Source organism: Hydra viridissima, unplaced genomic scaffold (assembly GCF_058129835.1).
Source record: "Hydra viridissima isolate aposymbiotic clone 2 unplaced genomic scaffold, HvirCarnegie_v1 scaffold_4, whole genome shotgun sequence".
Classification (NCBI taxonomy): domain Eukaryota; kingdom Metazoa; phylum Cnidaria; class Hydrozoa; order Anthoathecata; family Hydridae; genus Hydra; species Hydra viridissima.
In genome coordinates, this window is record NW_028324303.1 from 17,309,467 (window position 1) to 17,327,157 (window position 17,691).

Genomic DNA, 17,691 nt, shown 5'->3' on the forward strand with positions numbered 1-17,691 from the left:
ATAGGATATATTTATTTTAAAATGTTATTTCAGTTAAAATTTTTTAAATTATTTTACAAAGTATTGGTAGAAAATATTTTCAAACTAAATATTTATAAATATTTAGATTGTTAAATATACATATGTATAATTATGTTATATAAAATGAAATTCACTCTTTCAAAAAAAAATATTAGTCTTTTTTCAAATTTTGGAAGTGGTTTTTACTTTGGGTTAAAAAACTTTGGGCTCATTTACCCAGAGGATGTGAATGTAATGTTTTAAACTGTTACATTTTATATATGCTTGGATTGCTTTGTTAAATTATGCTTAAATAATGATCAAGGAAGGATCTGCTTGGAATCTTTTACAGAATTTTAAATTTATTTTCACAAATTATCACTTCAGTTTACATGCTCTGTATATTCCAGAAAATACTCAAGTAAATTACTTAACAACCATTCTAATGAATTAAATCTTGGTTATAATATTTCATTTAATTAAAGAATTTTTCACAGTAATTAAGATGCTGGAGATTGTTGCTATTACTGTGATTGCTGTTGTGGTTGCTTTTGTGGTTGCCTTTGTACTTGTTAATCGCAAAAAATACGAAATAGTTGGATATGTTTCTAGTATACGAACCCATCCGTTGAAATCAGCTAAACCGATAAAACTCCAGCATGCTACCGTTACTAACCTTGGAATCGAGTTTGACAGGTGTATTTGTTTTCACTAGTTTTTGTATGCTTTCTTCCGGGTTTTTTTTTTTTTACTCATTTTTTTAGTTAGCAGTTTTTTAACTTGTAAAATTTGTTACTAGGCAATTCATTATTCTTAACGAATATAATACAATGATGACGCTGCGTAAGTTTCCAACATTTGTCCTGATAAGACAAACGATAACTAATGATGCTATTGTTCTTGAAGCAGATGGTATGGAAAATCTTAGACTTCCTTTACACATGCTAAAATCCGATGGCGATCATACTACTAGTATCAAGTAAGGCAATAAATTAGTCAAAGTTCATTTAAAGGTTCTTAAGTTAAGATATTTGCTATAATGTCCTTTACTAAAGTACTGGTTGTTTTTACGCATTTTTAAATTATTGGCCAATTACCTGCAAAATAAACAATCAACTTTTTTAAAGGGTGTTTGGCATATCGACTGAAGGTGTCCACGTTTCTGAGGATGCTGATATTTGGTTCCAAAAATTTTTTCAACTCGACGGTTGCAAATTATATTGCTTTCCAAAAGACGGGCGACCTCGTTTCACTCAAGATAAAGGTGCTCCTCAGAAGAATTTCTCTAATGAGCAAGACACGGTGAGCATTGGTAAAAATATTAAATTATAAGTTTAGAAATTTATTCCTTAAAAAGTTACCTAAATTAAGTTTCTATTTTATGAATAACCTAGAGGAAAAAAATTACGAGAATAAAGAGGGTCTTTCAATCTGGTCTGCCGTTTGGTGGAAGTCAAAAAAAAAATTTTACTGACTTTTTTTTTTTAAAGATCATTTAGAGTTACCTTTGATTAATTCATCGTCTCTAAAAGTTATAATGGATATGAAAGTTTAGTAATTGACCCTATCAACTTCATATTTTCTTCACTTTTTATATTATTAACTTCGTATTTATCATTTTATATTAACTGTTATAACATAAAGTGATTTATATGAATTTCTCATGTTATGTTTTATACAGTTATTCTGATGCACAAAAAAATGAAATGAAATGTTAACTTTTAGTTGATGTTTGCTGATGGCTGTCCACTTCTAGTGCTGTCTGAGTCTACTGTAGAATGGTTAAATGAAAGTTTGAACGAGCCAGTCACTATAGATAACTTTCGGCCTAACATTGTGGTTACTGGATGCAAACCTCAGAGCGAAGTAAGAGAATTTCGAATTTAATAACTAATTTTTTTTTAACGAGAAAACTTTTTCAAAATCCCTTAGAATGAATTGATCTCTGTTTTTTTTAGGGCGATTGGGACATGATTCAAATAGGAACTAGTCTGTTAAAAAATTTGTATCCGTGCACGAGGTAAAATTCCTTTATTACTTTAAAAATTTTGCTTCTGTTTCAGAAATATGAAAGTTATTGCGTTTTTTTTTTTTAAAGGTGTGTTGCAACTACAGTAAATCCATGCTCTGGCACTTTGAACCCCGACCGTGAACCGTTAAAAACAATAGAAAGGTCTTAGTTCTATGGAATTGTTTTTTGTTGTTGTTGTTGTTTTTAGACCTATTAGAATTGTTTTTTTAAGGTTTTTTTTTTTTTTAGGATAAATGCCGCCTCGAAAGAAAAATATCCAGATTTTGTTGGGAAGCCTGTATTTGGTTTTAACTATGGCGTAAGAAAAGAAGGGAAAATCAAAGTTGGAGATCCTGTGTACAGAGTCTCATAGAAATTTCAAATATTTTTGTAAACTTAAGTTAAGAATTGTTATTAAAACAAATATTTGTGATCTTTCAACTTCTTTCCCGTTAAACAAGCAGTCTTAGGATTAAAGAAAAAACCAAGGGGAGGAGGGCTTTAAAGTATGTATCACTGATCTCCATAATAACTGGATAGCGCATCTCTAATATCAAAATTGACGCCAAAATCGCCATATTGGAAAGCCCCAGAACAAATAAATCTGATATGTGCGATAAAGCGATAAGCCGAAAAACAGAACTTAAAGCTTACGGAATTAAAATTTTTGGGGCTTTCCAATATGGCGATTTTGGCGTCAAAAAATAAGAAGTTTTGCTCGGAGTTGCGCTATCCAGTTATTATAAAGATCAGTGGTATGTATTAAGTTTAAGTGTATGAACCGTAAATTTAAAATGTCAAATTTTAAAGCGTGATATCCGTGAAATTAACATTTTTAGTAAGTATCGGCGGACAGTGGCTCAGAATAAGAAAAAAATGACAAGAAAAAACCCTCACAACTTCATTGTATTTTTATTTAGTTAAAATATAATTTAAATAAAAGTCTATTTTTAATTTGAATATAATCATTTGGCTGTATTTCAAATATATTTAAAAAAAGGAGAGCTGAATTTTTGCTTAAATTTAAAGAATTTTCTAAAATAAAATAGAACATTAATATAATATTGCTACAAGAAACCTAACGCGATAATTGTGTCAAAGCAATAAGAAAATAAAACAATAAACTGTGCAGCAAAAAAAATATGTAAAATTAAAAGATTGTTTCTGATATCAAACATTTTATTATATTGATGATTCTTAAAAACAATAACAAAAAAATTAGATCTTATCTCGGATATACATGAATAAGGAGTGGATAAATAAAGATTGTGAAACTTTAGGAAATGAAAAAAACTTAAGAAATTAGCAAAGAAAACTTGAATAAAGTATAGGTTATTTTATTTTAACTATATTTATTCCGAAGGTAAAGAAATACTAAAGTAATGCAATAGAAGTCATGATACATTTATAGAAAAAGAATATCAACGGTTTCAAAAAAAATCTTAGACCATTAAAAGTTATGATTTTGGATTTGGAAGCCCCAAAAACATTGGAAAGGAGGGGGGGGGGGGGTCCCTTGGTGACTGAAGAAAAAGAGAAAAAAAAAAAAAAAAAAAACAGCTGGTTTAGATCATGAAGCTCTATCTTTAGCTTTTATAAGAAGTGCAAATGTTGCAAACTAAAATGATAAAGTTTAAATTTTTTTTAAAAAAATATGTTTAATGCTTTAAAGATCAAAAAAGTTAAAAACACTGTGGATAAAATCTTCCCCTTAAAATGAGTGTACAGGAAGCTATTGCATTAAAAATAACACTGATCTCAGCGATAGAAAATATTAAATGAGAGAAACTCTTGTACACAATATACATATTTGTCTCATCTTGCACATTAATTTAGTGGAAAGATTTTAATGCTACTTTTTTTGAGATTTCTCAAAAGTGTACTCTTCAAAATATGTTATCCTACACTGTTAGTCAAGTTTCTGAAATAACTGATATACCAGAATGTGGTCAAGATGACAAAATATTTGGAGTTCCATATGTAAAGATCGGTTTGGTGGTTAATCGAGGCAAAGTATTATTGAGGAGAAGTATGACACAAACAACACACAATTATAAAACTTAAGTATAAAGAAAGTCTTTTCAGCACCACTCTCGTGCCTTAATTGGTTAAGGTAGGAAATGCTGAAATTTGGATAAACAAAAAATCTTCAAGTTGTCACTTTTGTAGACCTCTCTACTGCTATGTAAAAAAGAGTCAAAAAAATCAAATAACTATATTACAGGCATTTTGCAGAGTTATGAATATTGCAAAAAGAATGGTGACCACTATTTTCAGCTATAAGATTGATTTTACAATAACACACTTACAGACATAAAATCCATTCAATCCTGCAATGTGTGCCAATCCCAAACCCAATCAAATGAACAATATTGATTTAGTAAAATTAAAAGCGGAAAATGAGCCTTGGAATTGGATATGTAAGCGTCTTTTTATGTATGTTTTGTTTTTTCTTGCCTTGGTACTTGTAATTTTAGGTTTGCACTACTGGATAAAGTGCTTGGAGTTTATTCTTCATTTGAGTTACAAAATGAAAATTAAAACGTTTAAGGTAAAAACAATTGAGGAGAAGCTATCTGTAAACTTATAAAAAAAAAAGAGTTTTAGTTGAACTTCAGAGGACGGTTAAGCCTATCTGTTGACATGCCTAAAGTTGAGTTAGGCAATAGCAATTATGATAATACTGCCAGAAAAGCATATAAAAATTATGAAGTTTTTTTCTGAAATTACTAAAGTTGTTGTGATATAATTAAAAGTTTGCATAACATTCTCATGACCATATCTTATAGATATACCATTAATAACAATCATTTTGGTTTATACTGCTACTGTAACAGCTAAATTTATAGTGAGTTTATAAGACTGATATGCTATGCCTCCTACTCTACGCATGCTGCTACTACATAGTTCTTCCATATCACATAAATTAATTTCGCCAACTGGGATATACCTGGAGTATGCTTTAGAGAAATAAAATAAACAAATAAGGTAATAAGCAGATAAGAAATTCAATACACAGTAAAAATATCATTGCTAAACACTGATGAATCAAATGCATAACCTTCTTGTATGGTCAGATCCAAAAGTATCAAGCGTAATTTTTAGAAGGTATAAGAAAATTTCAAGGAAAACCATTATCAGATGAAGTTACTAAATTATTATAATTTAACGATTAAAACAAACAAAAAATCTTAAAGCTTTTTTCTATATAAGAACACCCTTTACAGCCATCGTTATACAATATAAAGCAGAGTAATGTATCAAATTTATCAAAAATTTTGTGTTTTGACTTAAGTATTCTAAAACGTTAACTAAAAATTATTTTTTACGCGCCTAACTTAACGCGCGCATAATAACGTATGTGCACAATATACGCGTTAAAAGTGCGCATAAAAAATATTTTAATTAACAAATTTGAATTATTTGACCCAAAAAAAAATATTATTTCAACATTGAAAAGGTTATCTATGAAGTTTGTCAAACTTTGTTGAGTTTTTACCGTTTTTTAATCATCATGAATCACGGTGGCGTTTGGTTTTTTCTGTTTTGAACGAATAGCGGCTAATATCGTACAAGCTTCTACATCAGTCATTTGAAACAAATTAACTATGTATATAGCTTACTATATCTACAAAGCGACAAGATTCCAGAAAAAAAATTTCTATGCCTCACATGCCTAATGTTTCTTTTTGTTGTTTTTTTTCAATCTTTTAAGACATTCCACAGAATTGCTATTCGATCAAAACTGTTAAACTTATTTTTATAACAAGTTTAAAGTAACAAGTTTATGAATTAATATAAACCTGTCGAGACAGGAACTTCGCTGCTTTAAACGCACAAAGTAATCTATCTTAGTAAACTTCAGAATATCTTAAACAAGACTGATATTGAAGTTAGTTAATATTCGTTAAAAACGGAAAAACAAAGCGTTGATGCTAAATTTTTAGATTGAGGAAACTGTTTTGAATACTTTGGCACTCCATTTCTTGTTAATGGAAAAATGCTTAACATTTTACCACAGTTTTCTGAACAAAATATAATTTACTTGAATATTAAAACTTGGTTTTGTTGTTAATGACATCTTCAAGAAAATTAACTTTAAATCTGGCAAAATGTGATAAAATATTAAATTAGATCTTTTGCGTTTAGAAATAATGCAACACCAAAGTATTTAAACAACGATCGATCCGAACAATGCCAATGCCTGGATTAAAACTGTGTTCTAAAACATCACAAAATATCCAAATTTGTTTTGTGAATGCAAAAGTACTCGATATTTCTTAGGACATTTATCTTTGAGGAAGTGTTATTAATGGAGTATAGCTTTTTGCAAATTCTCTTGGGATTAAATATTTATAAATTGGCTCTTTTAAGAGTATTTTCCGTTACTAAACAAAGTTTTAAGTTCAAATTTTCCTATTTCATCATTAATGCTGTTTGATTAGCCGAGATGTTTGTACTTTGTTGACAAAATTCAAACATTTCGGCTAATCAAACGACATCAACCAAACACTTGAAAGTTATTCCAGAGAAAAATCAGAGTCCTTCATATATGGTCAGAATTTAAATGTTACTTCTACTTTTGAGAGAAATGAAAAAAATCAATAACTATACGCTATTTTCATTGCCGGAAAAGAAATTGAAAATGAAAAAAAAATACTTAAAAGAAGAACCAAGAAATTTATTTAACCTTTCAGCCTTACCTGGCACCTTGTAGCACCTACTTTTTTTTTGTCTAATCTGATCCAGATTGTGATGCAGCTTGTAGAAATTCATGATTTATACACCTTCTGTATATATGTATAATAATGCTGATTTTAACCGAAAAGGCAATTAATTGGAAACTATTTTTACATGTTATTTCCTAGCTTTTTTTTAGTTATCTTTAAGGCTCCTTAAATTTTATTGAGTTTTAGGTACTGTTTCGTACGAGTTTCTGAAACCTGTTTCGTACGAGTTTCTGAAGAACCTAAACGAAGCTATATAAAAGAAAATCCCTAGCTTAAAAAAATGTGTAAATTTGTCAAAAGAGTATGAGTAACTCAATATTTTTTTTTTTTGGCTAGGAATAAGTAAAAAAAAAAAAAAAAAAAAGAAGAGGTTAAAGTAAAATCAACACAAACTTCCTATTTTTGACAAAGTTTTTGTTTTTTCTACGCGTCAAATATCCAAGTTTTCTTTGTTAATTCAATAAAATTCAAGATTCGAACTTTCTGGGAAAATCTATTAAATTTAGTACAAAGTCAAATATTTCTGAAATGTTATTTGCGTTGGAATATTGCGATGGTGTAAGGATGCGATGATCATATTATTGTAGGCTGTATTAATTAGTTATTAAAAAAAATGAATTGTAATAAAAAACGCCAACACAGAATTTTACTTCGAAAAACCTTAAGCAAAGCATTATATTTTGTAGTAACTAAAGACGTTTTATATAAAAAAATCTAACGAATCTAAAGTTTTTAAAGAATATAAATTTAAAGCGAGTGAATTTTAAAAAGAAATTTTAAAATCTTTTACAGGATATTGAGAATGTAGACCTTCTCTGAACATTCTTCGAATACTTTAATAAATACCTTATTTATTTATAGTTTAGTTTTTGTACAGATTACAAAGTTAGCATGAGGCTTATATATTACATTGCTTAGATGCGATGTTGTATTTACTTAAATCTGTCATATTTCTTGAACATCAAGTTACTTTAAAAAAAAAAAAGAAAAAAAAAAAAATCGATTAGAAATTTTACCTCGAGTAAAAATAATTTCTGCCAAAATTCAGACAACAAGAGCTCAAAGATGTTCTCCTTCAAAAAGGTACGAAGTTTTCATTAAGTAAAATCTTGTTTCATATTGCGATTTTGTTGTGTAAAGAAAAATTCCTTACAAAAATGTAATCATGTTTCAGTAAATTTTCTTTGACAAAATTTATTGTTCCGATCACCTTGCATCCTGTAGGTATCGAGTCCAAGATTAAGCCCTCAACCGGGGAGTCCAAAGCCGCACACGGACAATTTATTTCAAGAGGAACTTAGGTTTTTAGAAGATTCGTATTCAAACTTAGTTGCTGATCTAAGACAATGCCAGCAGTCTAACTACGTTTTGACAGGTTTTTTTATAAAAAAAAACCCTTTTCTCTTGAATATTTTACTTTCTTAGTTAAGAATTGTATAAAACGCTTCTTCTTTTTATTTTTAGGTGAGTTGAGCCGCTCACAAGAGTTGAACATGAACGTTACTGATGAACTTCATGCGTGCCAACACGCAAACGCCATTTTAAGAGGAGAACTTCATAGGTTGGAAGTTGAAAACATGCACTTAAATGATAGCATTAAACTGTATGAAAAGCAAGCCAAGATTTGGAAAGCTGACAATAAGCATCTGGAAGACTCTCTGTTACAACATCAAAAAATTACAGCGTATATAAAATCTAAGTTTGAGACCTTAAAAGAAAAACTAGCAGAAGACTCGTTAAGCAGTAGTTTACTTAAGAACCCTGTAGAGGATATTGTCAACTTAATGAAAAGCTACACAGAAATAGAAAAACGTTCAGAAAGTCCGGATGCTACAAGTAAAGAGTTGGAACTAAAAAAAACCTCAACAGAAAATCAATCACTTACGATATTAAATGAGACCCAAAACTCACAACATAAAAGAAATGAAACAGGGCCAACGTTTTCTAATGTAGATGTAACAATTACAACAAACGGTAAAAAAAGCGCAGTGTCGACAGAAAGCGATTTAGAATCAATAAATTCCTCTCCTAATAATTTGACGTACACTTTAAAATCACCTCAACTTGTACGATTTGATCAAACGCCAAAACAGTACCAATATAACACAATTCACTCTGATCCTCAAGTCAAAGGTAAAAATAAAATTGTACCCATTTTAATAGGCTACTTACGAAAGCAAATATAACTGAAAAAAACTTTACTTTAAAGCAATAATACAGAAACGTAAAAAAGCTCTTTTCCAATTATTTCTTTTAGATGAATCTCCGCGTATTCAACGAACGCAAATCTCCGCGAAAAATCTCTGGGAAGTCTAAAATGTCTGTTTTGTAATACGAGCGTCATAGCTCAAAGAAAAAATCCAAATGCCTTCTGTCGAAGAGAAACTGCGTTAAAACATCAAAAACTCGTTGTAGATCGTTTGATATGAGTTATTGCATGAAGCGATTAGGACATCATTAGGACTGTTAAAACTTATTTGTATCAAGAATATAATTCTTTTAAAAATCAAAAGCGTTTTTTAAAGCTTTGGTCAAACCTTATTGGTGATTTCAAATCTTTCATCAAATTTTATTGGTGGCTTTTTCTCAACTGCTGAATATATAGTCGACACTTGGCGTGTAGTATTTTTATAGCTTCTTCAACTAATATATCGGGAGGTAGGGCGCCGGTGGATTCAACGGAATCTAATAGCACAATCAAAAAATATTTTAAAAAGTGGAATTTTTTAAATGTATGATATTTTCTTCCCAGAAATCGATATCCTCTTATATTTTTACTGTTACATGCTTCTAAAAGACTAGTAAGAAATCTGAATTTTTCTTCTGAATTGTCAAAACAATGATTAAGGAATAAAACTGCAGTATTTTGTTAAATTCTGAGCTAAAAATTACGTCAGAATTCTTATTTTTTTAAATATACGTGAAAATTTTTAGTAGCAAATTCATTTGAAATTTATTCAATTGTTTAGGATAGAAGAGTACGTAAAAAGACTTACAAATAAAATGGTCGCGAACTTTTTCCAGCTTCACGATTTTTTTCAAAGTCTAAAATGTTATTCAAAATTTATGACCCAAAATTTTAAAAAAATTCCGCTAAAAATGAAAAAGTCAATTAATCAAAAAACTCACTTCATTTCGATATATTTCCCGCATTCCTGAATCTTTTCTGGGGTTAGCAACAATAGCTTTTATAATTCCTAAAGAGCGCATTCAAAAGTTCCTTAAGTAAAAGTCTAGGCTATACAAGCATACCCAGTCGGCATCTTTACGCTGTTTCAACGTTGATATTTGGTTGAAGCGTCGTTTCAACGTTGGTTAACCAAATCGCAACGTTAAAATAACGTTACTATTTAAACGTTGTTCAGTAAACGTTATTACAACGTTGACAAAAAAACTCAAACTTATTTCAACGTTTTAAAATAACTATGCGTTAGTTGGTGTTTAAAGTAAAATAAGTAAAGGCCAAAAAGTAAGTGAAATAATCTTTTAGTATGACACGGAATCAGAAAAGTTTCCATTAACAAAAGTTAAATTCTCTTCAGGTATTACATCTATTTCTTAAAGTTATTATTTTTTAAATAATGGGCTAAAAAGAAGAGCTATTATAACTTTTTTATTTCCACAAAAAGCAAACAGGATTGTGAAAATTTTAAGTTCACAACCACAGAAGAAAAAAGTGACAATGAGGATGTTGATTTTCTTCGAAAAAGAAAATATAAACAAAGAGAATTTCCTGATTATTTTCCAAGTAAATTTCAAGTTTTTATACCTGAAAATAAAAATACCTGAGTTATCATAATTTATACTATAAAACATACATACATACATACATACATATATTAAGTTTATTAAGAAATCATATATACATTGTATATATGATTTTATAAATACAATGACACGTTATTATATCATTGTATTTACGAAATATATATTTTAATGGTTTGCATAACTTAATTTTACTTTCAATTTATAATTTTAGAGCCAAAAGTTGATGTGTATGGAAAGAACCTAAACTGACCTTGCCAAAAGTTTTCCCAAGAAGATATCAGTTCTTCTTTGTTTTCTCAAGATATAGGTTATTGTCTCATGAAATTTATTTAAATTATTTAAAATAAGATTGTGTTATTTAAAAAAAAAATGATACAATTATAATATAAAGTGTAATATTCAACTGATAGTGATACAAAGTGTTGACAAAAAGCTTTTTTAATCTATGTGTTTTAAGTTCAATTTGTATAAAGAATTTACTTAAAAACAATTTAGCACACAATGAAGTTAAGAAAAATGGAAATAAACTACAGAAATTAGATAACGTTGATAAGTTTCCAATGTCTGAATGCAGTATGATATTTTATATTTTAAAGTAAATTTTTATTTAAATTTATTTTTTTTTGTAGAAATATAAAATTTATATAAGATTTAAAAGTTTTAAAAACTGAGGAATTTCCTTACTATTTAAATACTAAAATTCTTTTGTAAAACTTAATAAAATTTGTAGAGTTTCAAAAGAGAGTGTTGTATCTACTTACCGATATAAGAAATGAGATGCGAAATCAAAACAGAGTGACTGAGCCTGCTTCTAATAGTGAATTTGTAAGCCAAATAAGGGTTATTTCATCAGAAGTGGACTTCACTGAAGTGGATAAAGCATTAGATGATGAAAAAGTCCGCTCATCATAGGTGAGTTATAATAAGTATTTTATTAAATAATTATTTAGTTATTGAACATTACCCTTAAGTTAAAAAAACATTATTAAGGTGGACAACGGTCCTTGAAACATTAAAAAATTCTGGAATTTTATAAGTAAAAAATTGTCCTGGAAAATTCTTAGAATTTGGAATTTATCCTAAAAAAATCCTGGATCACTTTATTAAAATTTGTCTTGGAGATCTGAAATAATTCAATGTTTTGATATCATATTTCACCCAAACCATAATGTTAGATTTACTTTATGTTTTTTGTAGGTAAATCAGCTACAATCAATTGGTGGAATATCTTCAAAAGATAGAATACACAAAATTATGCTGAGGTAATTAACTGATAGCTCTTATCTCATTCATAATTACTTTTTACAAAAAATATTTGTTTAATAATTTTAGAAAAAAGTTATTTCATAATGAATTCAATTTAAATATTTGAATAATTATTATTTATTTATAATCACTTCACAGTTATATTATCTTTTAAAAATTTAGAATATTTTCAAACAATTTTATGGCCTCCATGAATATGAAAGGCAAAGGTGGAAAAATATGTTTTAAGAACACTAATTTATATAGCGTTGTTAAAGGTATATCTTTATAAGTTATGTGAAACTTTTCCATTCATTATATTATTTCAATTCTTCCTTTTTTGATTTTTACTTTATATTTTCTTTTTATTACAGCTTCTACTATTAAATACGAGGGAGCGACAGAAACTTTGATTAATCGAATATTGTCTGTCTTCCTAAAATACGCTCCATTTCGAAAAGTTGGCAGTAAAGAAAAGAAATTTGTGTAGATTTTATTTAAATATATGTGAATATATGTAAATTTAAATATATATATATCAAACAAATGTTATCTTTTTCTTTACTAATATATATCTAACTAAACTTAACTAAAAATAGTCTAACTGTAGACTATGAGTCTACAGTTAGACTTGTTTTAGTTAAGTTTAGTTAGATTGATAGTCCAATAGACACAATTAATTGAGTCAATTGAAGATTGATTTAACGTTTGGATCTAACGTTGATTTAACGTTGATAAATCAACGTTGAAAAAAACCGTCATTCTAAACGTTGTTTCAACGTAAATTCAACGTTCTTATAACGTATTTTGCGTCGGTTGAACGTTGATTTAACGTTTGAACCTAACGTTGATTTAACGTTGATAAATCAACGTTGAAAAAAACTTTCATTCTAAACGTTGCATAAACGTAAATTCAACGTTAGGTTTCAACGTTAATTCAACGTTATTTCAACGCTGTTTGCCGACTGGGTAAGCTTTTTATTGAAAAGGATCCAGTTTACAGTCCAGAAATGAAAATGACAATAACTTACCGTTAAAAACAAATAAAATTACTAAATTACCATTATCATTGATAGTTTTGATAACTCCTTTAGAAAAGCATTTAGCGAGAGTTTCAGCCAATTCACCAATCACAGGTTTAAGAATCGTGATTTGTGGTAATAAGCGATACGAAGCAGTAGCTAAGAAAAGATTGACATTTTTTTTTATTTCAAAAAATATTCTTATTATTATTAATTTGAAAAGAAAATAAAGGAATGTAAAAATCAATTGTCATAGAACGGGTTGCGCACGTACCAACCGGACTGAACTTTGCATGATCTTTACCAATACCTTTAACACAATGCATTCGAATATCAAGCTCTTGCCCAGGACGTAGCTTAGCTATTAAGATATCATCAAATACCGGACGAACAATGTTTGAACCAAACTGAATTTAAAATAAAAAATTTAAAAAAAAAAAAAATCAAAAAATGTGAACAAATTCTATCTGTAAGTATAAACCTATACAAATAAATTATTAGTAGAAAAACTAAAAATGTATTGCTCATAACAAATGTAAAATGGGAAACTAAACAATGGCTTGTACTTTTTCTGCTTGTTTACCAATAGGAATCCATTTCATGTGTTTGGTCATAACTAAACATGGAAAATAAAACAACTATATAGGTAGAAAATTTAATGAACTATTTTAACACATTGACGGACAGTAGGAACAAATGAAGTTCGCAAATTAACACTATATATTTTTGTAATTTTTAGAATATTAGAAGTATAGTTTTACTTTTTCTGCTTAAACTTAATTTTGATTAATTCAGCACCTTTAATTAGGTTGCGGCTATTGCCGTCATGCCACATAATGAACTTTGCTTTGACGACTATAGACGCAATGTCCGTCAATGGACTAACAAAAAGAAATCATAAAAAATTTATGGAAATAAAAACAAAAACACTTTTGGTACTAATAAGTACCCTTAAAGGATTCACACTTAAATATACAAAAATATACATAAATACACATAAATACACATAAGTACACATAAGTACACATAAATAGACATAATATACATAAATATGCATAAATATGCATAAATATGCATAAATATGCATAAATATACATAAATATGCATAAATATACATAAATATACATAGTTACACATTGAGGTTACACTTTATGATGCTAATGATTTTTAAAATTTTTTTTGGTACTCAGCAGTTTAAAAAAAAAATTCTAATTCTTGATTAAAATAAGGTCAAGTTGAGATATACCTTTATTATTTAGGTAGAGAACATCAGGATCTGTGGCTTCAATTGGTGCTTTTGGATTTTTAGAACATTTTATTTTAAGTTCAAAAACAAGGTGAAGATTCTCATCTGCAGCTAATCGTTCTTCATCTACAGAAATTATAATTGATAATTATAAATGTTAACTGTAACCCTTGGCATTCAAATTTTATTATGATCATAAAAACAATAAATTTCAACCTGTGAGTTTAGATTCATCTTCAAGCTTAGCTGGAGGGAAGTTGAATTCACGTGGATCAGCAAATATTGGAATTAAACCAAGCCTATGTGCCAAAATCTACAAATACAGAGAATGTTTTTATTGAAAAAATCAAAAACTTTAAAGTATAAAGTTTTGTTATCATTTTATCAAACTTTGCTATCACATTTTATTACCCTGTTACAAATGCCAACAACTCTTTAAATTGAATAATGTGAAACAGTTTTAAGAAAAACTTCACAGTTTTAAGATAAACTATTACTAAGGTGTTTGAGAACCAGCTGTGTATCCTCTAAAATACACAGGTTTTGAAATAACTAAAGAAATTTAATTACAGGATGGTATCTTCTGACTAAGGTTCTAGCTAGATATTGGTCAAATTCAGAAAAAATGTTTTGTAAAGTTGACCACTATAAAAGTTAAAAAAATTTGATAGATTTTGTTTCTTAAATACAATTTTTTAAAAGTTGACCACCATGATATTTACCACATCTGAAAGATGATGGTTCTTAAATACATTTTTTTAAAAGTTGACCACCATGATATTTACATCATCTGATAGATGTTGGTTCTTAAATACATTTTTTCAATTTCTTTAAAGGTAACTGTACTTAACACTTGTAACCTCTCTCACCTGTTTCTATATGGCTCACCTCTCACATGCTTCTAAATGGCGTATGATTAAAGCAGTTAAAATTTACTCTGCTTGCTTGAAATTTAAAAACTTAACTCATCCAATATAATGCAAAGACAAAAAAATCAACCAAAAAAATAAAGATAAAAAAATAGCAAACATAAGATTAATATTAAAAACATAGATTAGTGTGGATGACAGAAAAAAATTAAAATAAAGTGTGGATAACAAAATAAAACAAAAAAAAAGTATAGAAATGAATAGAACTGTATAATTAACACAAAAAACAAAGTTTTGTGTAGAGAAAATAAATAATAGAGAAAAAAAAAGGACAAACATGATTAACATGAAAATATAGAACCAATGCATGAAGTACAAACTGTATATAAAAATAAACCACTATTATTTTGTTTAATAACACAAAAAAAGAACACAAAAAAAAAATGTTTTTAGAAATTAAATAAGAAAATCTATATGAAGGAAGGTCAATACTCATGTGCTAACAAAGAGAAATTGAATAACAAAAAAGCTGTTATCATATCAAAATAAAGCCAACAACTTAAATAAAATGAGAAACTTGTTCTAAAGATTATAAAATATTTTTAATGGTTTTATTAAAATTACTTTATTAAGTCACAAGTACTACAATGTATTGTAATTTTTGATACCTGATACTTGATGCATTAAAATCAAAATATTTAAGAGAATAAAAATTAACATACCTCATCTTGAACAATGGAAGTATTGTTGAATATAAAAACCTTTTCAATCGCCATTGTTGGAACCTTAACAAAAAAAGGCTTTCATTGTGTAGCATAACAAAAAGAGTGAAAAATTCTCAGGGGAATCACAAACATTCTAAATGTTTTACAAAGAAAAAAGATCATCGAACCTCAGCAATCAGTATTCTTCTAAATGCATTTGCAATTGAGGCATCAATTCCAATCATATCAAACTCCATTTCATTTTGGTTAAGTTTAACAACTTCCACTCTAAAGTTCTATTTAAAAGGAACAAATTAGAAAATGACAACTAAACTATTATTAGACTTAGTTAAATAATATGAATACATTTCTGCATAATTTAGTGAGGAAAAAAAAGTGTCAGATAATTGATCAAAATGAAGTTTAATATGAAGATATTAACAAAATAATAGGCTTTTAAGATGACTATACATGATAGTATCATATAATGATAATACAGTGGAACACTTAAAAAAAAAATCCAAAAAAGCCATTAGCTGTTCTCAATTGAATTGACAACACTGATTCTAAATCTAATGTTCATTTTTGGCTGGCACTTATCAAAAAAAAAAAACAAATATCAGATTCAAAATCAGCACTAAAGTTCAAAATGCATTTAATTAGTATTAATTTTTAACTGCTATGACTATGACTACTTTTATTCTCTTTTGATTGTTATCATTTTGAAGTTTTTATACTCAAATTTATCTTAGAGCAATTTCAATAAAGTAATAAATGAGCTTTATGAATGGAATTAAAGTAGGCATAAACTCCTGATGATATGAGAAAAACAACATAGTCATTCATCAGAAAAACATTCATGGGTTCTTCTTATGTGCTGCAGACAAACATAATACATCTATGTCCTGCATCAAGGCTGTACTTCTTCAAAATTGCAATGCTTTTCCATCAGTACCTGTTGCTTATTCTGCATTAATGCAAGAAAAATACAAAAACATAAAGAGAAATATGAAATGTACTCTTTACAATGAGAACAGTTGAGCCATCTGTGCAAATTAAAAAGTCATTGTAATCTTGATTGGTCATGAGCTAGGTTACACAAAGTATTGGTGTTTCCTTTGCTTGTGGGACAGCAGATACTGTTACACAAACCACTAAGACAGATTGGCTTTTGCACAATATTAATAATACAAATACTTTGATTACTTTCATACATAAAACCTGCTGGTTTTAAATGGGTCCCTACATGATGGACAGTTTTTAACACTAATACAAAATGAATTATTGAAAAAGTAAAATTTGAAAATTACTAAAAAAATACCTTTTTGAATTTATCAAAATTCCATGAGTCATCATATTCAGAATAGTTTCCAGGAAAAGCAGAACCAGCTGTCTAAAAAAATGATGCATTCAAATGAATATTTTTGTGTAAAGTATGAAATGTCCATCATAATTTGAACAATAAATTTAAAACATTAATTATATTTAAATAATTTATAAAATAGTATTAGCATTTAAAAATAAAAACAAATTATTTTAGCTTAATTAAATATAGCAAATCTAAAGATGTTGTTTTTTTATTATTATTTTAGATGCTTTTTTACCAAGTCTCTAGTTGGTGTGGATAGTTACTAGTGAGAATTTTTGAGAAATTATCAAGAGATAAGTTCTTTAGCGTTATTTTAGTATAGCCGTTCATATCATTATTTTAAATTCATAATTTGCTAGGTTTATGGTTAACTTCTGCATGTATTAAAAATGATGTACTTAGCTAACTTTTTGAGTGCAGTTTTTTAAGTTTAATTTATAATAAAAAAAACTTTAGTAAACACCAATAAATTAGTACAATAAATTAGTATAATTATCATAGAGATCAAAATCAAAAAAACCTATTACGTTAATGACGGAAAATTCTTCTAATTTAACTTTATTTCTAATATCTTCAATTAGGGGATTCATTTTGGTTTTCTGTAGATTTATGCATTTAAATAGTGCCGTTTTAATCCAAGATTGTGGCGATTACATTAGTACTCAGTTTACCAAATTTATTCCTCAGAAATGGACACTAAGTTAACTCAGCCAATCATAACTTTGCT

General features: G+C 28.0%; 3 protein-coding genes and 1 pseudogene across 5 annotated transcripts; 3 read left to right on the forward strand and 1 right to left on the reverse strand.

The window, feature by feature from the left end:
- The first annotated feature begins 393 nt into the window (after positions 1-393).
- Positions 394-2,435, forward strand: LOC145182751 (mitochondrial amidoxime reducing component 2-like). Its single transcript, XM_080057985.2, has 7 exons — positions 394-696; positions 800-979; positions 1,128-1,302; positions 1,726-1,866; positions 1,959-2,020; positions 2,099-2,173; positions 2,261-2,435. The coding sequence occupies exons 1-7, from the start codon at positions 506-508 to the stop codon at positions 2,382-2,384; spliced, it is 948 nt and encodes a 315-aa protein (XP_079914111.2). The 5' UTR covers positions 394-505; the 3' UTR covers positions 2,385-2,435.
- Positions 2,436-6,456: 4,021 nt separating this feature from the next.
- On the forward strand, positions 6,457-9,426 carry LOC145183819 (uncharacterized). 2 transcript variants are annotated; one of them, XM_090084869.1, is made up of 4 exons: positions 6,457-6,566; positions 7,966-8,116; positions 8,206-8,874; positions 8,999-9,426. In XM_090084869.1, the coding sequence occupies exons 1-4, from the start codon at positions 6,564-6,566 to the stop codon at positions 9,055-9,057; spliced, it is 882 nt and encodes a 293-aa protein (XP_089940995.1). In that variant the 5' UTR covers positions 6,457-6,563; the 3' UTR covers positions 9,058-9,426. The 2 variants fall into 2 exon arrangements, with proteins under 2 accessions (XP_089940995.1, XP_079915424.2); XM_080059298.2 differs by lacking the exon at positions 6,457-6,566 and adding an exon at positions 7,159-7,824.
- Positions 8,193-17,612, reverse strand: LOC149890199 (DNA-directed RNA polymerases I and III subunit RPAC1-like). Its single transcript, XM_090084868.1, has 12 exons — positions 17,492-17,612; positions 16,917-16,988; positions 15,784-15,891; positions 15,614-15,676; positions 14,239-14,335; positions 14,023-14,148; positions 13,343-13,392; positions 13,051-13,183; positions 12,816-12,935; positions 9,871-9,938; positions 9,738-9,786; positions 8,193-9,426 (listed from the first exon to the last, which is right to left on the reverse strand). Exons 1-12 carry the CDS (start codon positions 17,552-17,554, stop codon positions 9,311-9,313), a joined length of 1,065 nt encoding a protein of 354 aa, XP_089940994.1. The 5' UTR covers positions 17,555-17,612; the 3' UTR covers positions 8,193-9,310.
- On the forward strand, positions 10,324-12,244 carry LOC149890200 (uncharacterized; annotated as a pseudogene). Its single transcript, XR_016451491.1, has 7 exons — positions 10,324-10,489; positions 10,721-10,816; positions 11,005-11,082; positions 11,240-11,421; positions 11,707-11,771; positions 11,938-12,032; positions 12,129-12,244. The product of XR_016451491.1 is annotated as an uncharacterized LOC149890200 (transcript).
- Positions 17,613-17,691: the final 79 nt, after the last annotated feature.